Consider the following 21583-nt stretch of genomic DNA (forward strand, 5'->3'; position numbering starts at 1 on the left):
TCCCTTCACAGGCATTTTGGAGGCATTTTTGCTTGGTGGCTGCTGTTCCAGCTCTGTGCATGCTGCTGGCCTTTCTGTGCTGTTGGTGCTGCCAGCAGATCCATGTATTGCCTTTGGTCCTGCATGTGGTGTCAGGACAGCATGAGGCCCAGCAGGTCCAACACCTCAGCTTGTCCCTGACAGGCTTCAGCACTTCACTGACTGGTGAGGCATGATCTGCCCAAAGGCATTACGCCACTGGAACAATATTCCCTTCAAACTCAAGCCTGCTTAGAGCTTATTCAAGTATTTTACACTTCACCATGCAAATGTGCTCCTTCCTAGTGTCAGCCATGCATCTGCTTTTATTTTGTGCACTCAGAAAGCACAGTATTTGGCCCTAGAACTCTGATATCATCAAAAGCAGGAAAAAAAAAACAACACAAACCCAGAAGCTATAAGCACTGTCTCACTTTAACTGAATGTCAGAAAAAATTACTCTCAGCAGTTTGAATTTGGCAGAACCACTCAAGCACAGATGTATCTATCACACCTCCTCATGCCTTCGTTCTGTACAAGACCAGCTGTGCTCAGGGCAGGGCAGGACCAGCTCTCAGTTTACTATTCAATCGAAAGCGGTCACTTTGTCTTTTTGGTTTGTACTATGAGCTACAGTGGACAGTGTGTCCTCTGTCCTCTGAAATGGTTCCTTTGTCATTAATCAAATTCTAATGTATGCTTCAGCTGCTCTCTTAAATTCTTATCTATGAACTATGAAGCAGCAGTAGTTATATGCTGCATTAAGTAGTTCAACTAAAAGAATCACATATATTGTTTCCAGTCAATGGACATTATGAATTGATTTTCTATAAAATTACTGGGAATGCATAAGCCATTTTGCCAGATATTACGGAATTTCTTATCCGAAACCCTGTGTGAAATGTAATTTATGTTTAGATACGGACAACTGAATCATACTCAGCATTTATATAGTGCTTTGCATATGCAAACCGCCATAAAACATTAATTAAGCAATAGATTTCCTAATGCTGAGAAAGTACATTTACACCAGGCTCAGTGTGTTAAATCTTTAAATACTGTCAATGCTTAAATACTATTTACAGAATTTCATTGTACTATGAGTTCAGTTATTGGCATAGCTGTAACATTCAACGGCTTTTTACATATGGTAAGTAGGAGTAGGAGCAGTGGTTTGGTCTCTATCTACACTAAACTTTATTTTGTAATTTTACTTTTGCTACCACTATGTTATTTTTAAAATGAAGGAACTGTAGTTAAGAACACAGCCTATTTGTAGACTCATCTTACATCTACAATAAAGAGTAACAGTACCATTTATTGGGGGGGGGTTAATGTTCCAGATGACTTTTACTCCTTTTTTACAGTCTGGTCTTTCATATTTGAGAAACCCTCTTCATCTTCAAATGACTACCCCCAATCTCCAGGTAGCAACCATATTGTTTGTGTCCCTGCTACATCCTGACCTACAGGCAAGTCACGGGAGTATCAGCTATTTGTAGGCTCTGAGGCTTACATAAGTAAGTTGCATCAGTGAAACTCCTCTTACAGCACCAGCAAATCTAACTGTGTGACTTCTCCAGGGCCTTGTGTATTGTAACTACGCTTATGAAGTAGCCCATACAGTAACACTCACTATATAACAGTAAAGTTAATAATATCCTGGATATTTCTTGTTGGAGCCTCTGCTCTTTTGAGTGAAGCAAATCCAGATTGTATTTTCTGTGAAGCACATTCATCAGCAAGAATAGACTATGACTTCGATGCAATGTTCAGCTCTCCCTTTCTAACACAGCTAGTTTTTCTGAGATCACAGGGTTTTAGGTATTTGGTTAAAAAAAAAAAAGTTAATTACATATAATTATAGCTTCTATAATGTTTCTACTGATGATGGTAATAAACGTCTGTATTACATATAAAAGAAGAGAATCAGCTTTTAACAAATTTGTCATTTGGATAACATTATTTTTAATCATTCAGAGCAGCACTAAAACAGCAAACCCACTTTTGTCTTCCCTTGCAGCTGCAACTCTTTCCCTCTGCACAGTGCCTCTTGTAAGATGATCTGATTTTGTAATAGCATCTAGTAGTCTCTTTATCAGTGTTAGTGGTAAGCAGATTTAGTTTTAATGCAATCAATTTAATAAGAGATGTCAATCTTTTAATGACTGAGCTTGATAACTACATGCTGAGAACCAGATCTCCATGCAAACTTAAGGCTCTCCTAAGCCACAGGGCATATGATTATTGGTGTGCTAAGATACTCCCACTGTGTTCGTTACTGCAGAAGTAGCAGAATACATTGCTATGGTGGTTCCCAGCCCCTGCAGCTTCAGCTCCTGAGACAGGATGTTAGGTTTGGTGCTCCGTGATCTGACGTGGCATGGCAGACAGCCTTGGTGCTGTGTAAGTCATGGGGTTTTGTTGTTGTTACCGATTAATTCTGTGTATTGCTCAGGAAAATAGTAATATTTGGCTGTAACTAGACTGAATCAGCACCACACCTTATAAAATGTCCCAGGTATTACGTGCTCTTCCCCTCCCTCCACTCCCTGGGGTCGCAGAAGTGGCTTTCGGTCCTACACAGAAGGCATGACTCATGCTCTCAGAGTGATATTTATATATATATACACTAACTGCAGCAGCCAGGTACTGACACCAGGTACAAGTCTGGCAGACAGAAAACAAACACAACTCTCTCTTGCTAAACACGGGTAACTGCACACCCTAACAGCTTTTGTCCTTCTGCTGTCAAGCCTTACCAAGCTAGCCAGCTGGGCGAGATGTGCCAGGAGCAGTCAGATCAGCCCCTTCCTCAAACACCAGTGCCGCATCCTGGCCAGAAGGAAGTGCCCAGACCAGCCACATGCAAAATAAGGATCAGAGACTCTTCTGCTTCCAGTTAACTGAGAGTGAAACTAACTGGGAACATTTTTTTTTTTTTACCCTTTCTTTGACAGCCTGCCACAGGACTCCTTCCTGAGCGAGGGAAGTCTTTCATCAGGAAGACTAAAAGGAGCTTTAAAATCATTATTTTAAGCAATGCAAGTGCAGAATGAGTTCATGACACAAAGAACTGGCACATTCCTTCCAGATCTCAGCAATCACAAGATCCTAAACCCTCCTCCAAATGCTTCTCCAGGCCATGCAGACCCCCAGCTGTTCTTGCTTTAGGTGGTTGATGGCTTAGTTTAAAAAAATTAACAACAGAAGACTATTTATAATGGATTTTTCACTGCAGCCACGAACGCCTTACAGAGTTTACTTTCCTGTTCTCATGAATGTATTTGTTTATATGTGCAGAAGAATTCAATCTGATGTAAACTATGAAATATGTTGTTTTCTGTACAAAGATACCAAGGCACTAGTTAACAATGAAATTAAAACTGACTCGTACAGGTATATTTGCATTAGTCAGTCATCTTGGTGTCAGCATACTCAGCTGAATACAACACTTCATTAAGCAGTCTGTGAAAGCATCTAGAAGATAATAACCTGTTAAGAAACTCTGTATGTAAATCCAGACATAAATATGAACAAAACACACTGCAGTCTACATTGCAGTTTGCAAACCACTATATGGTCTCCATTTTTATCCACAGAGGCGTTCATATATCAAAAGTGGGAGCCACTGGATCTGATGTGTTTTCTATGGAAAAAAAACTTTTCCTACATTCCTAGCTTCCAGTAAGAAAACACTATTAGTATACTATTGGATTATATTCAGATTATCAGTATCAGTAGTTATCAGTAGTCTGCTGTAAAACTGGAAGGGATACCCAAAGACTTGTAATACAGTTTGTGTTTGTATAAATGCCTGGAACAACAGAAGTCCAAATACAAAACTTGCTGATGTTATTAAGGTGGTTGCCAGCACTCCAAAGAACAGAATTGGAATTTTAAGTGACTTTGATAAACTGGACAACTGAGAAACACTTGTGAGTTCTATGCCATTTTTAATGGGGTATCTAGTTTTAGTTTTTAGACAAAAAGAATCATCTCATGGGGTGAAGTATCCTGCAGGCTTCACTAGTAGAGTAAAATCAAGAAAAAACCTCTGAAGCACAGATGAAAACCAAAACTCTGATCATTTTGACATTTTGTTTTGCTTACAGTGCTAAAATGCCACATCTGTTTCAGAGATACTATAAGATCCTCAAAGTTCACCTCTTCTGGAGCAATCAAGAACTGGCCAAAATGAAGAAGAATTAGTACAATTAATTGGAGTAGATCCTGGGACCAGGTGTCTTGTTTGCTGTCTGCAAGTGGTACAAGCAAGTAGGATTCAATTCATTTCTGGGGAATATTCTTCTTGTACATAAAGTGACTTGTGGGTTTTCCCTTTTACTATGGATCGACTCCTGATGTCATGTTACCCTTATTCCATATAGACACGATTCCCAGATAAATCACAATCCCCCTGACAAAGAATGGCGGGCTCTGTCTCTGTGAACCTGCTGCAGATCCCTCCCACTTGTGACATGATGGATTACAAACAGAATCATTTCACCTTTCAAATAATTTTTAGTCTGGTCTTTCTAGCATATTTTTCTCACACAACAGGACTAGTTTGGGATGTCTTTTACTAGAGCACTTTGAGCAGTACAGTGATGCCAATGGAGGCTGTTACACCAATAAACTGCTGTTGGTACTCCTGCTGCATATTCTTACTGGAGCTACTTAGGACAAAATAAAGTTTACAGAAATAGAAATACATTTACATTCCCCAAGTGATATTTTACATTTATTGTTGCAGTTACGGACTGTGGTATGCAGAAAAGCTTGCAAAAAAAAAGCCAGAGCAGTGGTTTCCTTAGAGGGGCAAGGAGTCTGTCAGCAAAGAGCTGGCTGGGGGATGAAGCCCTAAGGGAGCAGTCAGTCTTCCAGAAGGGCATGATGATAACCAGCCTTCAGACAAATTCTGCAAGGGCTTGTGGTTACATCAGCATTCCTTACTGCCCTGGCTGAAGATATCAAGCATGGCCTACAGATCAAGTAGCATCAACATCATTTTGTCTTATCTGTTCGTTCTCATGAGGTCATCTGTCAATACAACAGAGGTGGTTTGTGCCTTGGCCTGGAGTCAAGCTGGGTGGGGTTATCTGCAGAGGCCAGGTGCTGCAAGACTCTATTTGCTCCCACATTCACGTTAATCTGGCCCAGCAGCCAAAGGCCTGAAAGATGAAACAGTATTTAGGCTGGTGACACAATCAGTGGTTGACCACAATGATACCTCCAACCTTGACCAGCCAGAAACAACAAAGCTATAAGCATCAGCCCTTTGAAAACAATCAGAAAACATGGCATTTGGCTAATGCAGAGAGCTACAAGAGATCTGAAGGCTACTGAGGCTGCGTATAACTTATGCCACTCTGACCTTAATGCAAGTCTCTCAAAAAAACCTTATATCATTTGTGGATAGGTTTACACCAAAATTGCTTCAAAATACTCAAATGCAAGTCTCCACACATATCAATAAGAACAGTCAATATTTAAACTTGAACTTTTTCAGTTACCCAAGGTATAGCATAAGTACTCTGGTGGTTATACAAGAAGTTTATATAAAAGACACAGAACAGGATAAGTTTCAGAGCCGAAATGATGCCATCCTTTCTAAAATCTGGTCTTAACATGTTCTTAAGATGACTGAGACTGAAATTAGACAACTAGCAATGAAATGGTTTTCACTGACCTACCATGTGGTCATCATCAAGGCTGCCAAATCTGGCACAGTTGTTTCATAAACTGCCATTGCCCATATGGCCACTCAGCTTGCAAGGCTTTGCTGACCTTGCAGTCTGCCTGCATATTACAAAGTAAAGCTCAATTTAGCAGGCAGTTCCTCTTGTCTAGTTTAATTCATTTTCTCTTGCAGTCTTAAAGACTCAATCAGGGTGAGGCTGAGAGATCTGGGGCTTGCCTGCCTATGTGAGACCTCAAGATGCTCAGCTTCTTGGAGGGCTATACTGTAAATATTTCATGAGTTTGGACAAAGTACCTAAAAATGGATGTCTTTTGGTGAGCTTCTGTAAGTCTAGTAATAGCTTCATTCCCCCCCAAAAATCATGTAGGGCTAGATTTGGACAGTACCTACCCAGCAACTTCTGCTTGCACAGCTCTTACTGTCATCAAAAACCCCAAAACAGGCAAAAGGCCTTGATGGTTACTCTCTACGTTTATTTGGTTTTAAAGCTTTGACTGTGTATTGATTGTTCTGTAACTGTTTTTAAACCTGGAAACACAAACTGCAGCTTGTCTTTTACAGCCACTGCCACCAGAGAAATGCTATTTTAAGTCTCCTTCAGTATTAACCGGTTTGGCTCAGCAGCCTAAAACTTTTGATAAAACAGTAAAACAGGACAGAGAACTGAGTCAGTCAGCAAACTCACATTGATTTGTCAGGTAAGATGTGAATTTATACAAAGTTTTATGCTAACTCAACTCGGTTTGTTGCAATCAATGTTCCTAACTTGCCACCTTCCCTTTGTAGCCAATGTAAATGTTCACAGCACATGGTAACAAGTGGCAAAAAAAGAAGACTTTTGGTTTATCTTACTTTTTCAAACACCTGCTGTGATTTAAGGCTCAGCTTCCTCCATTTCCCTTGCAACTGGAATTTACACTAGAAGCTACAAAAAAGCTGGCAAAAAAAGGAAGCTGTGGACAAGCTCCTTGCAGTTCAGTGCAAGGTTAGCTCTGTGCTTCCAGTGACACAGGGCCTTTGAGCTAACAGGGTTGGCTCTGCACCAAGTGCCTTCAGGAACTGTCATGCAGCTTGTGCCGCTGGGCTAATTGTGGAGGTGGAAATCTTTGGCTGGAGATGATAAAGTAATTCAGTGCTCCATCTGAATCCAGAGGCAGATATATTGTGCCCAGTTTTCAAAATGTACTAAAAGAAATAATGTCAGGAAATGGAGTTTACCTTGACAGACGCATCATGGTAATGTGAATTGGAAGAAAGCGAGCACTAGCCGCTATTAATTCACTTGCTATTAAGGTTAGCCAAAATGTACCACAGAATACTGTTCACCAGATTGGTATTTTGATTAAATGACACTCTAGGGGGAAATTCTGTGCTGTCCACTGAAAACTACAAATACCCTCAAAAAAAAAAAGAAAAAAATTAAAAACTTTCATATGTTTTCACTAAGTTTAAACCACTTTTTCTTGCTAATGAATGGAAGAAGTATTTTTATTTCTCTTGTTCTGGTACATAAGGGAAAGGTTCACTTGCCTCTGCTGTCTCCCCTTCTTCCCATAAGTTCCACATTATTTGCATAACGGCTATGGACTCCCTGGTTTGTTGGATTTACCTATTGTTCCACAATGTTCATGGGAATTACAGGCAATGAAAAAGGAACAAAATACAACTCTGGTTATATCTAGGAGATTTCCTCCTTCCACTGATGGACTCTCATTTTTTAAAATGTTTGTTTCCTCTCATTGTTCATTAGACAAAAATCCCCAGACCCTAATAATTACCAATACTTAAAACCACAATTTTACACCACCAAACTGAGACCAAAGGCAGACTGTTACAGTGATTCCTCACCTGGAAGAAAAGTCCTGCTGGTGACTTGAAAACACTTAGGACTTCTGGAAATCTCCCATCTTATGAAATACAGTAAGATCACAGCTGGAAGTATTCATTCTTAAATGCCATTTGTCAGAAGACAAAGCTCTTTGACCCTGGCTAGGAGATGAAGAAATTAAACAAATTGAAAGAGTGAAAACTCTCCAAATTATAACTATTTCCTGCATTTGAATGCTTCTGCCAGCAAAGTTAATGCTGCAATGTGATGCAATGCCATGGGTCAATGAAGAAAATACATCTTTCTACAAAAGGACTTTTAATGCAGGCAAGAAGTTTATTTTTTGAGTTAGTCACCAGTTTCAAATCATGCTGATTACACCATTTTCATTAACATACAATAGTACTGTTTCCATGCAAGTGCTATCAAGATTACTTTTATGGTTCCAAGAGCCATTTCATTACTCCTACACAAAACTTGATTGCTGCACATAGCAACAGATAAGTGTGCTCTTTGTTTCGTATGCTTACCTAAAATCCTAATCTTCATCACCTTTTATGTAAACTGCTACTGTGGTAAATTGGTGTGGGATAATTAAAAAGAACTCAGGAATAGACCCGCACTTTGACAATTGTGCATATTTTGACCATAAACATCACATCTATGAGGTGTACATAAACATGTCATTGAACACATCTTCACAAAGAAAAATAAAGTGGCATTATTACACCAAGTGCAGTAAGTTCTGGCAGCACAGGCTATTTTTTTTAACAGTGATAAGATCTCTGGCAGGGCTTTTGATGGAAATAATGAACTTTTTCTTCTGTGTATGTGTCACTTTTTTTTCTTTCTTACTTATGTATTTATTTATTTATTTACACCCACCAGCAGCTGCTATTATTTCTTGATAAAATGAAACTTGGGTGTTTTGCATTTGAGAATCTTTTTGCAGAGGAAAGTGATAGTGGGGCTACATTTCCCGAAGACGTACACACTAGGATTGCCAACAAAGGCAGTAAAAGTATGATTCTGCATAAACCAGTTCCTACCCAGGAAGTAGCTGGCAAAAGGGAGACTGCACAGCTGGTTGAGTCAGGAGAGAAACCAGCTCATACTGCTACAAACAATCCAATTACAACATTCAGCAGCACCTTTGGCCTGAGTCACTTCTCAATTTGTCGTATCCATTTCTTTCTGATTAGCTGGGTATTGAGCAGAGGGAACAGTTTCACTTACAATGAAACTAGCCTACCCATGGAATTACCCTAATTGACTACCTCACTTAGCTCCATATGTAGACTTTTTGTTTCTAGAATAAGAACACTTAATGCCACAGGATTAAGATAAACGGATATTAGGCAGTCTTGTTTCAGATATGTATTTGCATAAAGAATTATCAAGAATAACTCAAGGTGCAGACAAGTTAATTATTATATTTAAATACTGTTGGAATGCCAGATTATTTTTGATGAAGAATTTTGAAAGGTCTATTCTCTCCTATGCATGGATCTTCTGTAACGTAGAACATAGGAAAACAAGTGCACTTCTATAAACAACCATATAACTAATGCCTGTAGCATGGGGAACAATCAAGAGGAATTAGAGATGTGTGCATGTCTACGGGGGTTTGATACAATAGGCATCACAGAAACATGGTAGGATGGCTCCTATGACTGGAGTGTTGGAATGGAAGGTTACAGGCTCTTTAGAAAAGACAGGCCTGACAGGCGGGGAGGGGGAGTTGCTATTTATGTTAGGGATAGTCTGGAGAGTATGGAACTCTGTCTGGGGACAGGTGAGCACTCAATAGAGAGTTTGTGGGTCAGGGTTAAAGGGAGAACAGCGATGGGAGATATTACTGTGGGGGTCTGTTACAGACCGCCTGATCAAGGAGAACCTGCGGATGAAGCACTCCATAGACAGATAGGAAAAGCCTCACGCTCACAGGCCCTTGCTCTCATGGGTGACTTCAACCACCCTGACATCTGTTGGAAGGACGATACAGCCCGGCACAAGCAATCCAGGAGGTTCCTCAATTGTGTGGAAGACAACTTCTTTCTGCAAGTAATAGAGGAGCTGACAAGGAGAGGTGCCATGCTTGACCTCATGCTCACCAACAGGGAAGGGCTCATTGGAAATGTGACTCTCCAGGGCAGCCTTGGATGCAGAGATCATGAGATGCTCGAACTTGAGATCCTCAGGACAGTGAGAAGAGCGTGCAGCAAGCTCACTGCCCTAGACTTCAGGAGAGCAGACTCTGGCCTCTTCAGGAAGCTGCTTAGTAAGGTTCCATGGGAAATAGTTCAAGCATCACCTACTGCAAGCTCAGGAGTGTTACATCCCAACTAGAAGGAAGTGCAGCAGGAGGGCAAGGAGACCTCCTTGGATGGATAAGGAGCTGCTGAGAAAAATTCAAAGGAAAAAAGAAGCTTATAAAAGGTGGAAGCAAGGACAGGCAGCCTGGGAAGAATACAGAGATGTTGTCCGGGAAGCTAGGGATCAGGTTAGGAAAGCTAAGGCCCATTTAGAATTAAACTTGGCTAGGGATGTTAAGGATAACAGGAAGGGATTCCATAGGTATGTAGTGAATAAAAAACAGACTAGGGACAACGTAGGCCCCCTCAGGAAGCTCTCGGGAGAACCCTGGATTTGGAGAAGGCTGAGGTTCTGAATGACTTCTTTGCCTCGGTCTTCACTGGCAAAGGCTCTGACCACACCACCCAAGTCTTGGAAGGCAGATGCAGGGACTGTGAGAATGAAGACCTTGGGCCCACTGTAGGAGAGGATCTGGTTTGAGACCATCTGAAGAACCTGAACATACACAAGTTCATGGGACCTGATGAAATCCATCCACGGGTCCTGAAGGAGCTGGCAAATGAAGTTGCTAAACCACTGTCCATCATATTTGAAAAATCATGGCTATCAGGTGAAGTTCCTGATGACTGGATAAAGGGAAATATAACCCCCATTTTCAAGAAGGGGAAAATGGATGACCTGGGGAATTACAGACCAGTCAGTCTCACCTCTGTGCCTGGCAAAATCTTGGAGCAGATTCTCCTGGAAGGCATGCTAAGGCACATGAAAAACAACAAGGTGCTTGGTGACAGCCAGCATGGCTTCACTAAGGGGAAATCCTGCCTGACCAATTTGGTGGCCTTCTAAGATGGGGCTACAGAACCGATGGACAGGGGTAGAGCAGCTGATGCCATCTACCTGGACTTGTGCAAAGCGTTTGACACTGTCCCACACGACATCCTTGTCTCTAAATTGGAGAGACATCAATTTGATGGATGGACCACTCAGTGAATAAAGAACTGGCTGGATGGCCACACACAAAGAGTTGTGGTCAATGGCTCAATGTCCAGCTGGAGACCAGTAACGAGTGGCGTCCCTCAGGGATCGGTGTTGGGACCGGTCTTGCTCAACATCTTTGTCACTGACATGGACAGTGGGATTGAGTGCGCCCTCAGCAAGTTTGGTGATGACACCAAGCTGTGTGGTTCGGTTGATACCCTGGAGGGAAGGAATGCCATCCAGAGGGACCTCGACACGCTTGTGAGGTGGGCTGATGCCAACCTCATGAAGTTTAACCATGCCAAGTGCAAGGTCCTACACCTGGGTCGGAGCAATCCCAGGCACAGCTACAGGTTGGGCAGAGAAGAGATTCAGAGCAGCCCTGCAGAGAAGGACCTGGGGGTGTTGGTTGATGAGAAACTGAGCATGAGCTGGCAGCGTGCGCTTGCAGCCCAGAAAGCCAACAGTATCCTGGGCTGCATCAAAAGGAGCATGACCAGCAGGTCGAAGGAGGTGATCCTGCCCCTCTACTCTGCTCTCATGAGACCTCACCTGGAGTATTGTGTGCAGTTCTGGTGTCCTCAACATAAAAAGGACAAGGAACTGTTGGAACAAGTCCAGAGAAGGGCCACGAGGATGATCAGGGGACTGGAGCACCTCCCGTATGAAGATAGGTTGAGGAAGTTGGGGCTGTTGAGCCTGGAGAAGAGAAGGCTGCATGGAGACCTCATAGCAGCCTTCCAGTATCTGAAAGGGGGCCTATAGGGATGCTGGGGAGGGACTCTTCATTAGAGACTGTAGTGATAGGACAAGGGGTAACGAGTTAAAACTTAAACAGGGGAAGTTTAGGTTGGATGTAAGAAGGAAATTCTTTCCTGTTAGGGTGGTGAGGCACTGGAATAGGTTGCCCAGGGAGGTTGTGAATGCTCCATGCCTGGCAGTGTTCAAGACCAGGTTGGACGAGGCCTTGGGTGATATGATTTAGCGTAAGGTGTCCCTGCCCACGGCAGGGGGGCTGGAACTAGACGATCTTAAGGTCCTTTCCAACCCTAACGATTCTATGATTCTATGATTCTATAAGCTTATGCCCCTCACATAAATCTTTCTTGCTGATTTTTGGTTAAAGCTTGGCAGCAATTTTTGAGGCTCAGTGACTCAGTCTCTCCCTTGTGCAGTGATAAATGCCACCAGCATTATTCAACAGAAGCAACCCAAATTAAATAAAGAAAACTAAAGTCATTGTTTCAGAACAAGAGACACACACTAAATCTTGTTGTTATCAGACATGCACCGTAATGCAATTTTAGATCTAATATGTGTTACTGATTTAAACTACAGTTAAGTTCAATCTTTGCCTATAATATGTGAAATGCATTTTTGAAAAAAAAAGCAAACAAAACCCCACTATTTTGTAGTTCTATAATGCTGACACTTGTACAGCCAAAAATAACTATAACAGAAGCAGCTGATGACCTTTCTAAACTATGCAAAAAAAAAATCTTAGGTCATATAAGTAGTTTTACTGAATGAGCAAGGTTAATCAACACAGCAAAAGCTAGTTTAGTTATATATGTAAATATTGTACGTAAACTGCTTAGTAACCAAATTTATGCTTTTCAGCTGATTTTTATTTTGACATTTTTAAAATAGTATCAGATCATCTTGAAAGTGTTTTTAAAATATACTTGATTATTTTGAAAATCCAATTAATGCAGCTGACTGCCTGATAATTATAGTTTGCCTAGATTCCACTGCATTGTAACATTTTCATGTTGCCCAAATAGAGCTTGTTTCACGATAATTTTCATTTATTCCTGAATCTAAACCATGGTACCATCCATGAAGTACAAGAACCCAATATAATGTGTGTGCTTCCTAATTCAAAAATTAGGTACTGAATACTCTTGTGATTTAACTTAAATGTGTAAACCCTTAGCCAGGGATTTTCAACTGACAGATCCCCTTAGCAGTCTGTAGCCATGCACAGAAAATTTATTTCTAACAAAACCAGACTCGCTTCCTTTAGCTACTTCCCACAGACTCCTTGCTGTTATTTCATGGACTCCAAATTTCTAAAAGCAGCACTGCAGACTAACTAATTACCTAGAGCTGGCTGGTAACAAGACAGATTAAATTAACATATGTAGTAGAGGATGAGAACTTGAGAAATAATATGTCATATTTAAACACAACAGCATAAAGGTCATTTGTTACTTTGAACACATTTCCTTCTTCAGAAAGAGCAGCAATTAATAGCATAGCGTGGAATGCAAAAAAAAAACCCATGTAATTTTATTCTGTCACTGCAGAATAAAACGCGATTCAATGGTCAATTGGTATTAAATAGCCTGTCTTTAAACCAACAGTACAATTGTCTGGTCTTTATATCGCTACCGCCACATTAGGGATAAGTGTAATGTAAGTAACTTACAAGTGGGTTTGCTATAGAGGTGATGAGTGTAAGGAAATCCACACTGTCCCCAAAACCTTACTGCAGCATTAGCAAAGCACAGACCAAGAAAATAAAATATTTTTGCAGCAATTCCATAGCTTTCACACAATTTTTATAGCTGCTTTTAGAGACAACTTGGCAAGCACTTGCTGGCTCATGACAGGTTTTGGCTCACTTACATAAAGGTGGGAGTGAGCTGTCAGGGGCTGATGTGCTAGCTCTGCCCCCAAATACTTCTAGAGGAGGGAATCAGACGGGCAGGGAGCTAAGAAACAGGAAAAGGTGGGGAAAGGGCTCAGAAGCCTCCTAGTGAGCTGTTACTTTGTTTCCAAAACCAGCATCTGTGCATGTCTGTGCAGAAGCTGAGCAGCCAGTGAAAGGCAACTTATTGACAGAACTGGAGGTCGTAGGTACCCATAGAAGTCTTTTTCACTTTTTGAAGAATGGAAGACTGTAGTACTGCCCTGGAAAAAAAGATGGCCTACAGGTTTGTCACAAGTGAAGGGTAATGGGGTTAGCAAGCAGAGTATAGAACAGATATGGCCGAATCCCAGCCCTCAAGATTCATCATGAGCTGCAGTATCTGATCAACATTCCAGATTGATCTGTTTAGCACCTTGAACTAGGTCAGGATCAGCCTGCAGCTGACAAATTTGGCAGGTGAGAGAGAAGACTGCACCTAGAAGAAATCAGATGGAGGCCTGACAGACCAGCATCCCAATAGGGACTCTCAACAGGTACAGGGCACAACTACACCTAGAAACTGAACACAGAGAGGGACGGGTTTCAGATATGCGATATGTTTAAGGAAGTTGTTTAAACTGTTGCCCACTTCATAGCAGGGTTGCTTGAACACAATTTTAGTATTCCTCAGGAGTGGCTTCACTTGCAAAGCCTTACACAAACAGTAGGAGAGGATTTTAGTTAAGCTCCTGACAGGACAGGATCACCAGAGATACAGTGCTCAGCAGAGGATCAGTGGAAATGTAGTACTCACCAGATGACCACGGGGATGCAGTGCATCCAGATCCAGCAGAGCGAATCCACACCGTGAATTCTGGCAAAAATAATTTTAGCAGTACTTGGCCTCTGCAAAAACCGTTCAGGAGTAACAGAATGTTGCTTACAAAACTTACTGCAACCCCCTTTGTCTACCGCTGCCTGTTTCCCAAGTAGTGTTTAAATTAGGTTTCTAAACAAGAAGGTGCATTAGAAAGGGCATACATGCCACAATTACTTCCTTAAATACTGAGAGTATTAAAGAACTGAACAAGATGATATAAACCCAAAGATTAGAGGGTGCCAAAATAGCTAATGATATTTTCTTGAAAGGAATGTCTGATTGATAAGAAGTCCAATGAATGAATTCTACAAACAGTGGCAGGTAGCCAGTCCACGTGACTCAACGCTGCCAGGATAAACTGTAGTTCGAGGGCCACAAAGCCCAAACTGCATCAACATCTGGCAATTGCCACATTTCAGATTGAAAGACCACCTAGTCTTGACTTCAGGGGGATATGGAGAACATCAAAGCCTGGAAGGGGCTCCCCAGAGGCCGCCGCCAACCAGAGCTCAGCGCTGTCCCTCCTGAGTCGGGAGGTCAGGAGACAACAGGCTGGTCAGTTCCGTCCGCCTCTCCCTAGGAGCCCCAGGGCTGAGAGTGCCTTTGCCCCCGGGAACGGTTTCCCCTAGTAGGTAGTGGGCACCTTCAGCCGGGCAGAAAGAGCGGCTGGGGAGCCGAAGGGACTGCTCCAGAGCCCCAACACCGGCCAGGCCCTCCCGCACGGGGTGAGCGGGCGCTGCCGGCAGCCCCTCCGTGGCGGAGATCTGCCCCCCCTCCGCACCGCAGCTCCTCTCATGCTGCCTCCGCGGGGGCCGGAGTGCCATTAAGCACCAGGCTCCCGAGGCGACAGCCCCGAGGAGCAGGAGGCGTCGGCAGCTGCTCTGGCGCCGGCTGCGAAAAGTGCCTCGCCCCCTGGCGAGATCCGATAGGGCGGGAGAGACCTCAGAGAGAGGAGATAATCGGGCCGTGCCCCCCGCCGATAAGGGGGCAGAAGACCTCGGTCTGCCGGTCCCGCCGCTCTTCTCCCCTAGCTGACCAGGGCCAGCGTGGCTCCGAGAGCACCCCGCTCCTAAGGGAACGCAGCTCAGCGCCCTAGGAGCCGGCGAGTAGCAGAGAGCATACGCTACACCGCGAACGCGCCCGTTCAGCCCGGGCGGCGACGGGGCCTGACGAGCAGGGCGGGGCGCTGCGCGCACGGCTCCCCGCCGCCGGGAAGCCAATAGGAGCGGACGGCGGCGGGCCAGAGCCAATGGGCCGCGCCGGAGCAGGGCGGGGCGCTACGGGCCGCTGCCGCACCGTCCCGCCGTAGGCCCGGGGCTGGTAACGCCGGCGCACTGCCCCCCCCCCCCCCCCCAGCGGAGGAGGCGGCAGCTACCTCCCACTGCGCAGGCGCCGCAGCCGCCGCGCTAGGCCCCGCACCCGCCCTCGGGGCGCGGCGCTGCCCAGCGACGGGACTGGCCCGGAGCGGCTCCGTGAGGAGCGGCCGCCTTTTCCCCGCCCCGGCGGGCCCTGCGCGGCGCCAGTGAGCGCCCGGCGGGGCGGGCGCGCCCCTCCCTCTCTTCTTTATTCCCTCCTTCTCTTCTTCCTTCCCTCCCTCCCTCTCTCCGCCCGCCGTGAGGGCGGGAGGGAAGCGGCAGCCCCGAGCGGGAGGCGAGGGAGGCGGCGCGCCGGGAGCCATGCGGGAGTACAAGGTGGTGGTGCTGGGCTCGGGCGGCGTGGGCAAGTCCGCCCTCACCGTCCAGTTCGTGACGGGTTCTTTCATCGAGAAGTATGACCCCACCATTGAGGACTTCTACCGTAAGGAGATCGAGGTGGACTCCTCGCCGTCGGTGCTGGAGATCCTGGACACGGCGGGCACCGAGCAGTTCGCCTCCATGCGGGACCTCTACATCAAGAACGGGCAGGGCTTCATCCTGGTATACAGTCTGGTGAACCAGCAAAGCTTCCAGGACATCAAGCCCATGCGGGACCAAATCATCCGAGTGAAGAGGTACGAGAGGGTGCCCATGATCCTGGTGGGCAACAAGGTGGACCTGGAGGGCGAGCGGGAGGTCTCCTTCGGGGAGGGCAAAGCCCTGGCCGAGGAGTGGAGCTGCCCCTTCATGGAAACCTCGGCCAAAAACAAAGCCTCGGTGGACGAGCTCTTCGCGGAGATCGTCAGGCAGATGAACTACGCCTCGCAGCCCAACGGGGACGAGCAGTGCTGCTCCTCCTGCGCCATCCTCTGAGGGCGGCGGCGGGTCGGGGCTCGGCGGGAGCGGAGCGGGAGCGGCCCCGCGGGCGGGCGCGCTGCCCTCAGCAGCCGCCGACACCGAACGCACTCAAAACACAAAACAAACAAACAAAAAAAAAAAACCGAAAAAAAAATCGTGTTGGAAATGTGGCTTTTTTCGGCATGTACGTTTCGTCCAGTCCTGGTCGTGGCATATTTCCCGTCGGTGTCTTCGCGGCGTGCTGCCCCGCGCTGTGGCACCGGGAGGACGACGCCGGCGAGGAGCTGCCCCTTGCCCGCGTGGGGAGCGGGGTCAGTGCGGATCCCCCTTTCCCTGCCCCGCCGGTGTGAGGATCGCTATGCAAAGTTGCAAAGTCGGGGGTTGTGCCGGGGCGCCTGGCCCGGGGCGTTGCACGTCTGACCCGGGACGAACTCGAACCCTACGGCAGCCCGGCGCGGGGTGCTGGGGAGCGCCTGCGACGAGCCGTGGGATACCTTCCTATTCTGTTTACCTGCTGTATCGGATGGGAGTTTGCAGGAGAGTGGTAGCGTGTTGGGTTTTCCCTGGGTTCTGTTTTTTTTTAAAATCAGCTGTGAAAATGTTACAAATCTGCACAATTTTTTAGGTGTGCGTGTGTGTGTGATTTCGTTTTCATTTTAATTTTTCGTTTGGTGGGTGGGAGCAGTTTTTTTTGTGGTTTTTCTTCCGAGGGTTTTTCTTTTTAGGTTGGCAATAACTGATTTTGATGACTAGCTCTCTAAAGTGCAAAGACTTCCTATATGTGATGCAGGGCCAACAGCAACCCTGTGTCTATAGAGTGCCTTCAAAACTCAGCTGTTCCAGCCGGTGCCAACCTGTGAAAGCTCCACAGAATTCCATTATCTACTACTCCAAAAACTACTTAACAGTTTCCTTGCAGTAATCATACCGAACAAACCAGGACAAAAGGGCCTATTGTCAGTGGAATTTATTTCTTATTTCCATCTGAGCCTTTTAACTGTTGTTTCCATGTCTTGCAAGTTCGGGCTTCCTTTACTTCAAATTTACAAGAATTTAGCCTTTTGGTTTTTTTGGGGGGAGGAGGGCTTTTTTTGTTTTCCTTCCACCCCCACCCCCCCCACCCCCCCCCGGTTTTGTTGTGGAATGTACCTCCAGCCAGCAAAGAAGGAAATCTTATCATTGTGATGTACCAAGAAAATTCTAACAACTGTCATTTTAATTCCAGACATGCATTCAAGAGATGTCTATCCATTTTAAGAATTTTAATACAGATGCTGTTTTTTAGAAAACAAATTTGTGCGCTTTTATGTATTACATGAAACACTAACTTTCACATAGGCTTTTAATCCTGGTTTGTATCTTAATAGAAGTGAAGGGAGGGGTGGGGGACTCGACTAGCTAAGGATAGTGTTTAAAAAGAAAAGACCACAAGATTGCTATTTTACCTAATACTACAGTTTTTCATTTGTATTTAGGTCCTGATCCTATGTGATGGCAGCATATGAGTGGAAAGCTGTATTCAGTAGGCAGCTTTAGGAAGGTAGTGTGGCTTTAATGCTAAAAAGGCCTTGTCAGATTAGGCCCTTATTCCTTACCGGGAACAGTGTTTATTGGGGTAAAATTCTAAAGGTCGATTAGTTATAAAATTTAAGCTTCTAATGTCTTTAAAATTATGTGTCAGACCAATATGTCTTTTCCTGGTTTGCAGAGAGGTGGAAGGAGACCTGTACCTTCTGTAATTTGGAAGATCTAAGGAGTTCAAGTCCATTATCTTCCTTTCAGCCCCTTCTTTAAAGATTAGCGCACAAAACCTGCAAGTCTCTCTTCTTTATTTATTTATTTAACCCCCTATCCCAAGAAGACTTGAAATTATCTTACAACATTAAACTAAAAGTTGAGCAATGATGTGTAAAGGGTTTTTGCAAGGGGTTTCTAATCAGGCCAACTGAAAACTAACTGCTGTGATTCCTGCTGTGAATCTGATAATTTCTATTTTAAGTAGGAAAACTTTTTGCTTCAGCACTGGAAGAAGAGTGTTTAGTATTAGTTTAACTCTATGTATTGAAATCCCATGGGGGTCTCTTCTGAGCTCACATGTATTCCTCAAAACAGCAAGGACCTGTTCTGATACAATTAGCCAGGTTGTGTCAGTCACTGATACAATCAAAGTTAAAAATAGAGATTTGGAGGAGACAGTCCCTCAGCTTCTGTTTGGGCCTTCATATAATAGACAAATTGAACCAGCCCCCCTTTTTAAGTGAAAACTGAAAACCACTTTGCAACTTATTTTCCAGAAATCTTTAAAAATTAATTAGAAGCCAGCTCTTTGAAGACTTCCATTTTAGAATGCAGGGGGGTAATGATTATTATTGGTAGGGGTTTCTTTTAACACAAATACTGCATTGAAAACTAAGAAAGCTTGACTGCCACCATGTCTGTAGTTTTAAAAGCTTCGTATCTGAAGTAAAAAAAAAAATGCCATAAATTTACATCTCAGCTATTGCTATGTTTCAAATTTGCCTTAAATTCAGTGGGATTACAGAGTTTTTAGAACCCAACAGGCCTTGGTCTAGATCAGTGTATTGAAAACAACTTGTTCTGCTTAATAAAAAACAGGTATTTATTCTGTTCTCCCCTACAGACAACAGATTCTTCATGTTTTCTAGTGTCTCCTGTTTCTCTACTGCCTGTGTTGTGACTGAAGAATAATACAAAAATGGGTGTTTGTGGCACACAGCGGCACATAAAGTCCAGTTTTTCCCAGCCTAGCAGAGCAGCTGAAGCCAGCCTAGTAAATTCCAGGTTATGCTAGGCTTTTCTGTAGATATATTCTATTTCTTGCCAAAAAGGTGTGTTCATTAAACAGTGAAGCGTTTAAGAAACCATGGCATGGGTCTAATCAGAATTCTGAATGTATTTAGGTGTTCAATGTTCTCTATGACTTGGTGAGGACAGTACAAAAAAGTAAAGCTCAGTAGTCTGATCTTCCAAATACTCTGAAGTGTTTTGGTGCTTGTTAAACATAGGCCTTGTCTATAAAGTAGAAAAAAAGTAATACTGCTTTAACTTGACCGAATAATGAAAGCTATATTAGCTTCTACACTTGAGGAAAATGTTGTATCAATATAAAGGTACTCTTTTATTCCTTTTCCCTGTGGGAATATGTTATATCCGTGCCAATACAAAGGTGGTATATAGCTCTTTTCAAACCGAGAATTGCAAATATTTAATTGATTTGGAAGAAAAAAATACATTCCCAGGCAAAATACTTCCTGACAGTGCAGAAAATGTATAAACAAGGCCTTAGTTTAAGGCTGGTCTTACGGCCACATTTTTTGCTGTATATAATGATTGTATTTTTTAAAATCCAAGCTTGTTCTATTGCAAGAAAGTGTGTCTTTGAAATCCTAGTCTCTGTGATTGTAACTGTGCAGTATTCTCAACCTCATTTTCAATACAAGTGTGGTTCTTCTCAACATGATGCTCAGGCTTTATTGATGTTTATGGTTCTGGAGATGTTGAATTATGTGGCTGTGGGATTCCTGATGGTTCTGCTTCTCTCAAAAGAATGTACAGCAAGTTTTTGGGGTATTTTAAATAAAGGGCAGCTGGCTCTTTATAACTTCTTCATTTGGATACTCATTGTGTGCAGGTGTTGTACCAGATTTCCTCAGGAGTGACAAAATGCAGAAACTTCCATGTTCTTTAAGAATTTTCTACAGAAAGGAGTGGCATGTGTGTTCTTCTCCCATTCAAATCAATGGGCAACTCCAATGACTGTAAACGGAAAATGGTTGGAACTCTCTTGTTAGAAGCTATTTTGCTCCCCAGGTTTGTATAGCAGGCAACCTAGTTGCTCTTCTTTGTGGACCCTCAGTGTATCTTTAGGAACTACTGTTAGGAGTGCCCATTCACGTTATGGTGAGATTTGAGACTTGCTGTAGAAGCAAGTATGTGTATGAGCTCTGTTCAGAGGTGAAATAGTTCTAAATAATCTTCATAGTTTATAGCCTCATGCAAAATATGTATGTCAAAAAGATTCTCCTTCCTGTCATACTCATAGCACTGTGTTCTAGACCCTCATTTTTGTAGGAATCTAACATCTGCTCAACTTCTAAAACATTTTATTGGGGCTGACCATCTTTGGTAAATGTATGCATAGCAGATAGTTTAAACAGTTGAAGATATTCAAGTGAGTTACAGTGTTGAGAAATGCGGTATGGTGCTGGGTGTGTTGGGTTTAATTTCCTTTTGTTGGTTTGTTTTTTAATTTGAGTAGACTAAGGATTTTTTAGTCTGTAATTAAGAATCTCACTGTATTTCCCAAATAAGCATTACTCTGTGTGCGTCTATTTTGACTTCACTGGGGTTGGAACCAAAATTCTTGCCTATACCACAGATGATCTCAACCTCAGTGATCTCAATTCTGTGTGTAGTCAGTATCACGCTGAAGAAAACGCCCAATGAAACCTGAACTGTTTCACTGATAAGGGGCTAGAGTAGACAGATTTACATGCAGAAAGCTTAAGAACAGCCATCAAAATTTTCTTAATTTTTTTTCAAAGAGTATGACTGTTCTAATACACATCAGTTGCTGCTTTACTACTGTTGGTACTAGAGCACAGTGATTCAGTAGATGACATATTGTGCATAAAAGAAATACTAGATGTAAATATTTAATCTGCAACATCTAACAAGCTTTTAGATCCTGTATAGAGCACTGCAAATTAGAAGTCAGTTTACCAGATTTTGTAGGTTGTTCAAATAAGTCTTAAAAGTATTGGAAACAGCTGCTCTGTAATGACTTTATTTTGCAAGTCTCTGGGTCTTCTTGGGCATTTGGGCAAAGAGGAGATTTGATCAAGAATACATAGCTTTGTTTTGATAATCCTCAACAGCGATTTTTTTTTTTAGCAAAAGGGTATTTGACATGTAACTTTAGCTTTAATGATTTAAACTTTTGCAACGTTCTTTAACGGAAATTATGAAAAGTGCATAGTTAATAGCTCTG

General features: G+C 43.4%; 1 protein-coding gene and 1 long non-coding RNA gene across 2 annotated transcripts; one reads left to right on the forward strand and one right to left on the reverse strand.

Annotated features, from left to right (window-relative positions):
• Window positions 1-7610: 7610 nt before the first annotated feature.
• Window positions 7611-14867, reverse strand: LOC134155638 (uncharacterized). Its single transcript, XR_009961652.1, has 3 exons — window positions 14294-14867; window positions 13690-13760; window positions 7611-7711 (listed from the first exon to the last, which is right to left on the reverse strand). It is a non-coding gene; the product is annotated as an uncharacterized LOC134155638 (long non-coding RNA).
• A 947-nt stretch (window positions 14868-15814) lies between these two features.
• Window positions 15815-20198, forward strand: RAP2B (RAP2B, member of RAS oncogene family). Its single transcript, XM_062603086.1, has one exon. It carries the CDS (start codon window positions 16036-16038, stop codon window positions 16585-16587), a length of 552 nt encoding a protein of 183 aa, XP_062459070.1. The 5' UTR covers window positions 15815-16035; the 3' UTR covers window positions 16588-20198.
• The last annotated feature ends 1385 nt before the right edge of the window (window positions 20199-21583 follow it).

This window comes from Pezoporus occidentalis, unplaced genomic scaffold (assembly GCF_034315485.1).
Source record: "Pezoporus occidentalis ecotype Australia unplaced genomic scaffold, CSIRO_AGI_Poc_V1 ctg8, whole genome shotgun sequence".
In the NCBI taxonomy this organism is placed as follows: domain Eukaryota; kingdom Metazoa; phylum Chordata; class Aves; order Psittaciformes; family Psittacidae; genus Pezoporus; species Pezoporus occidentalis.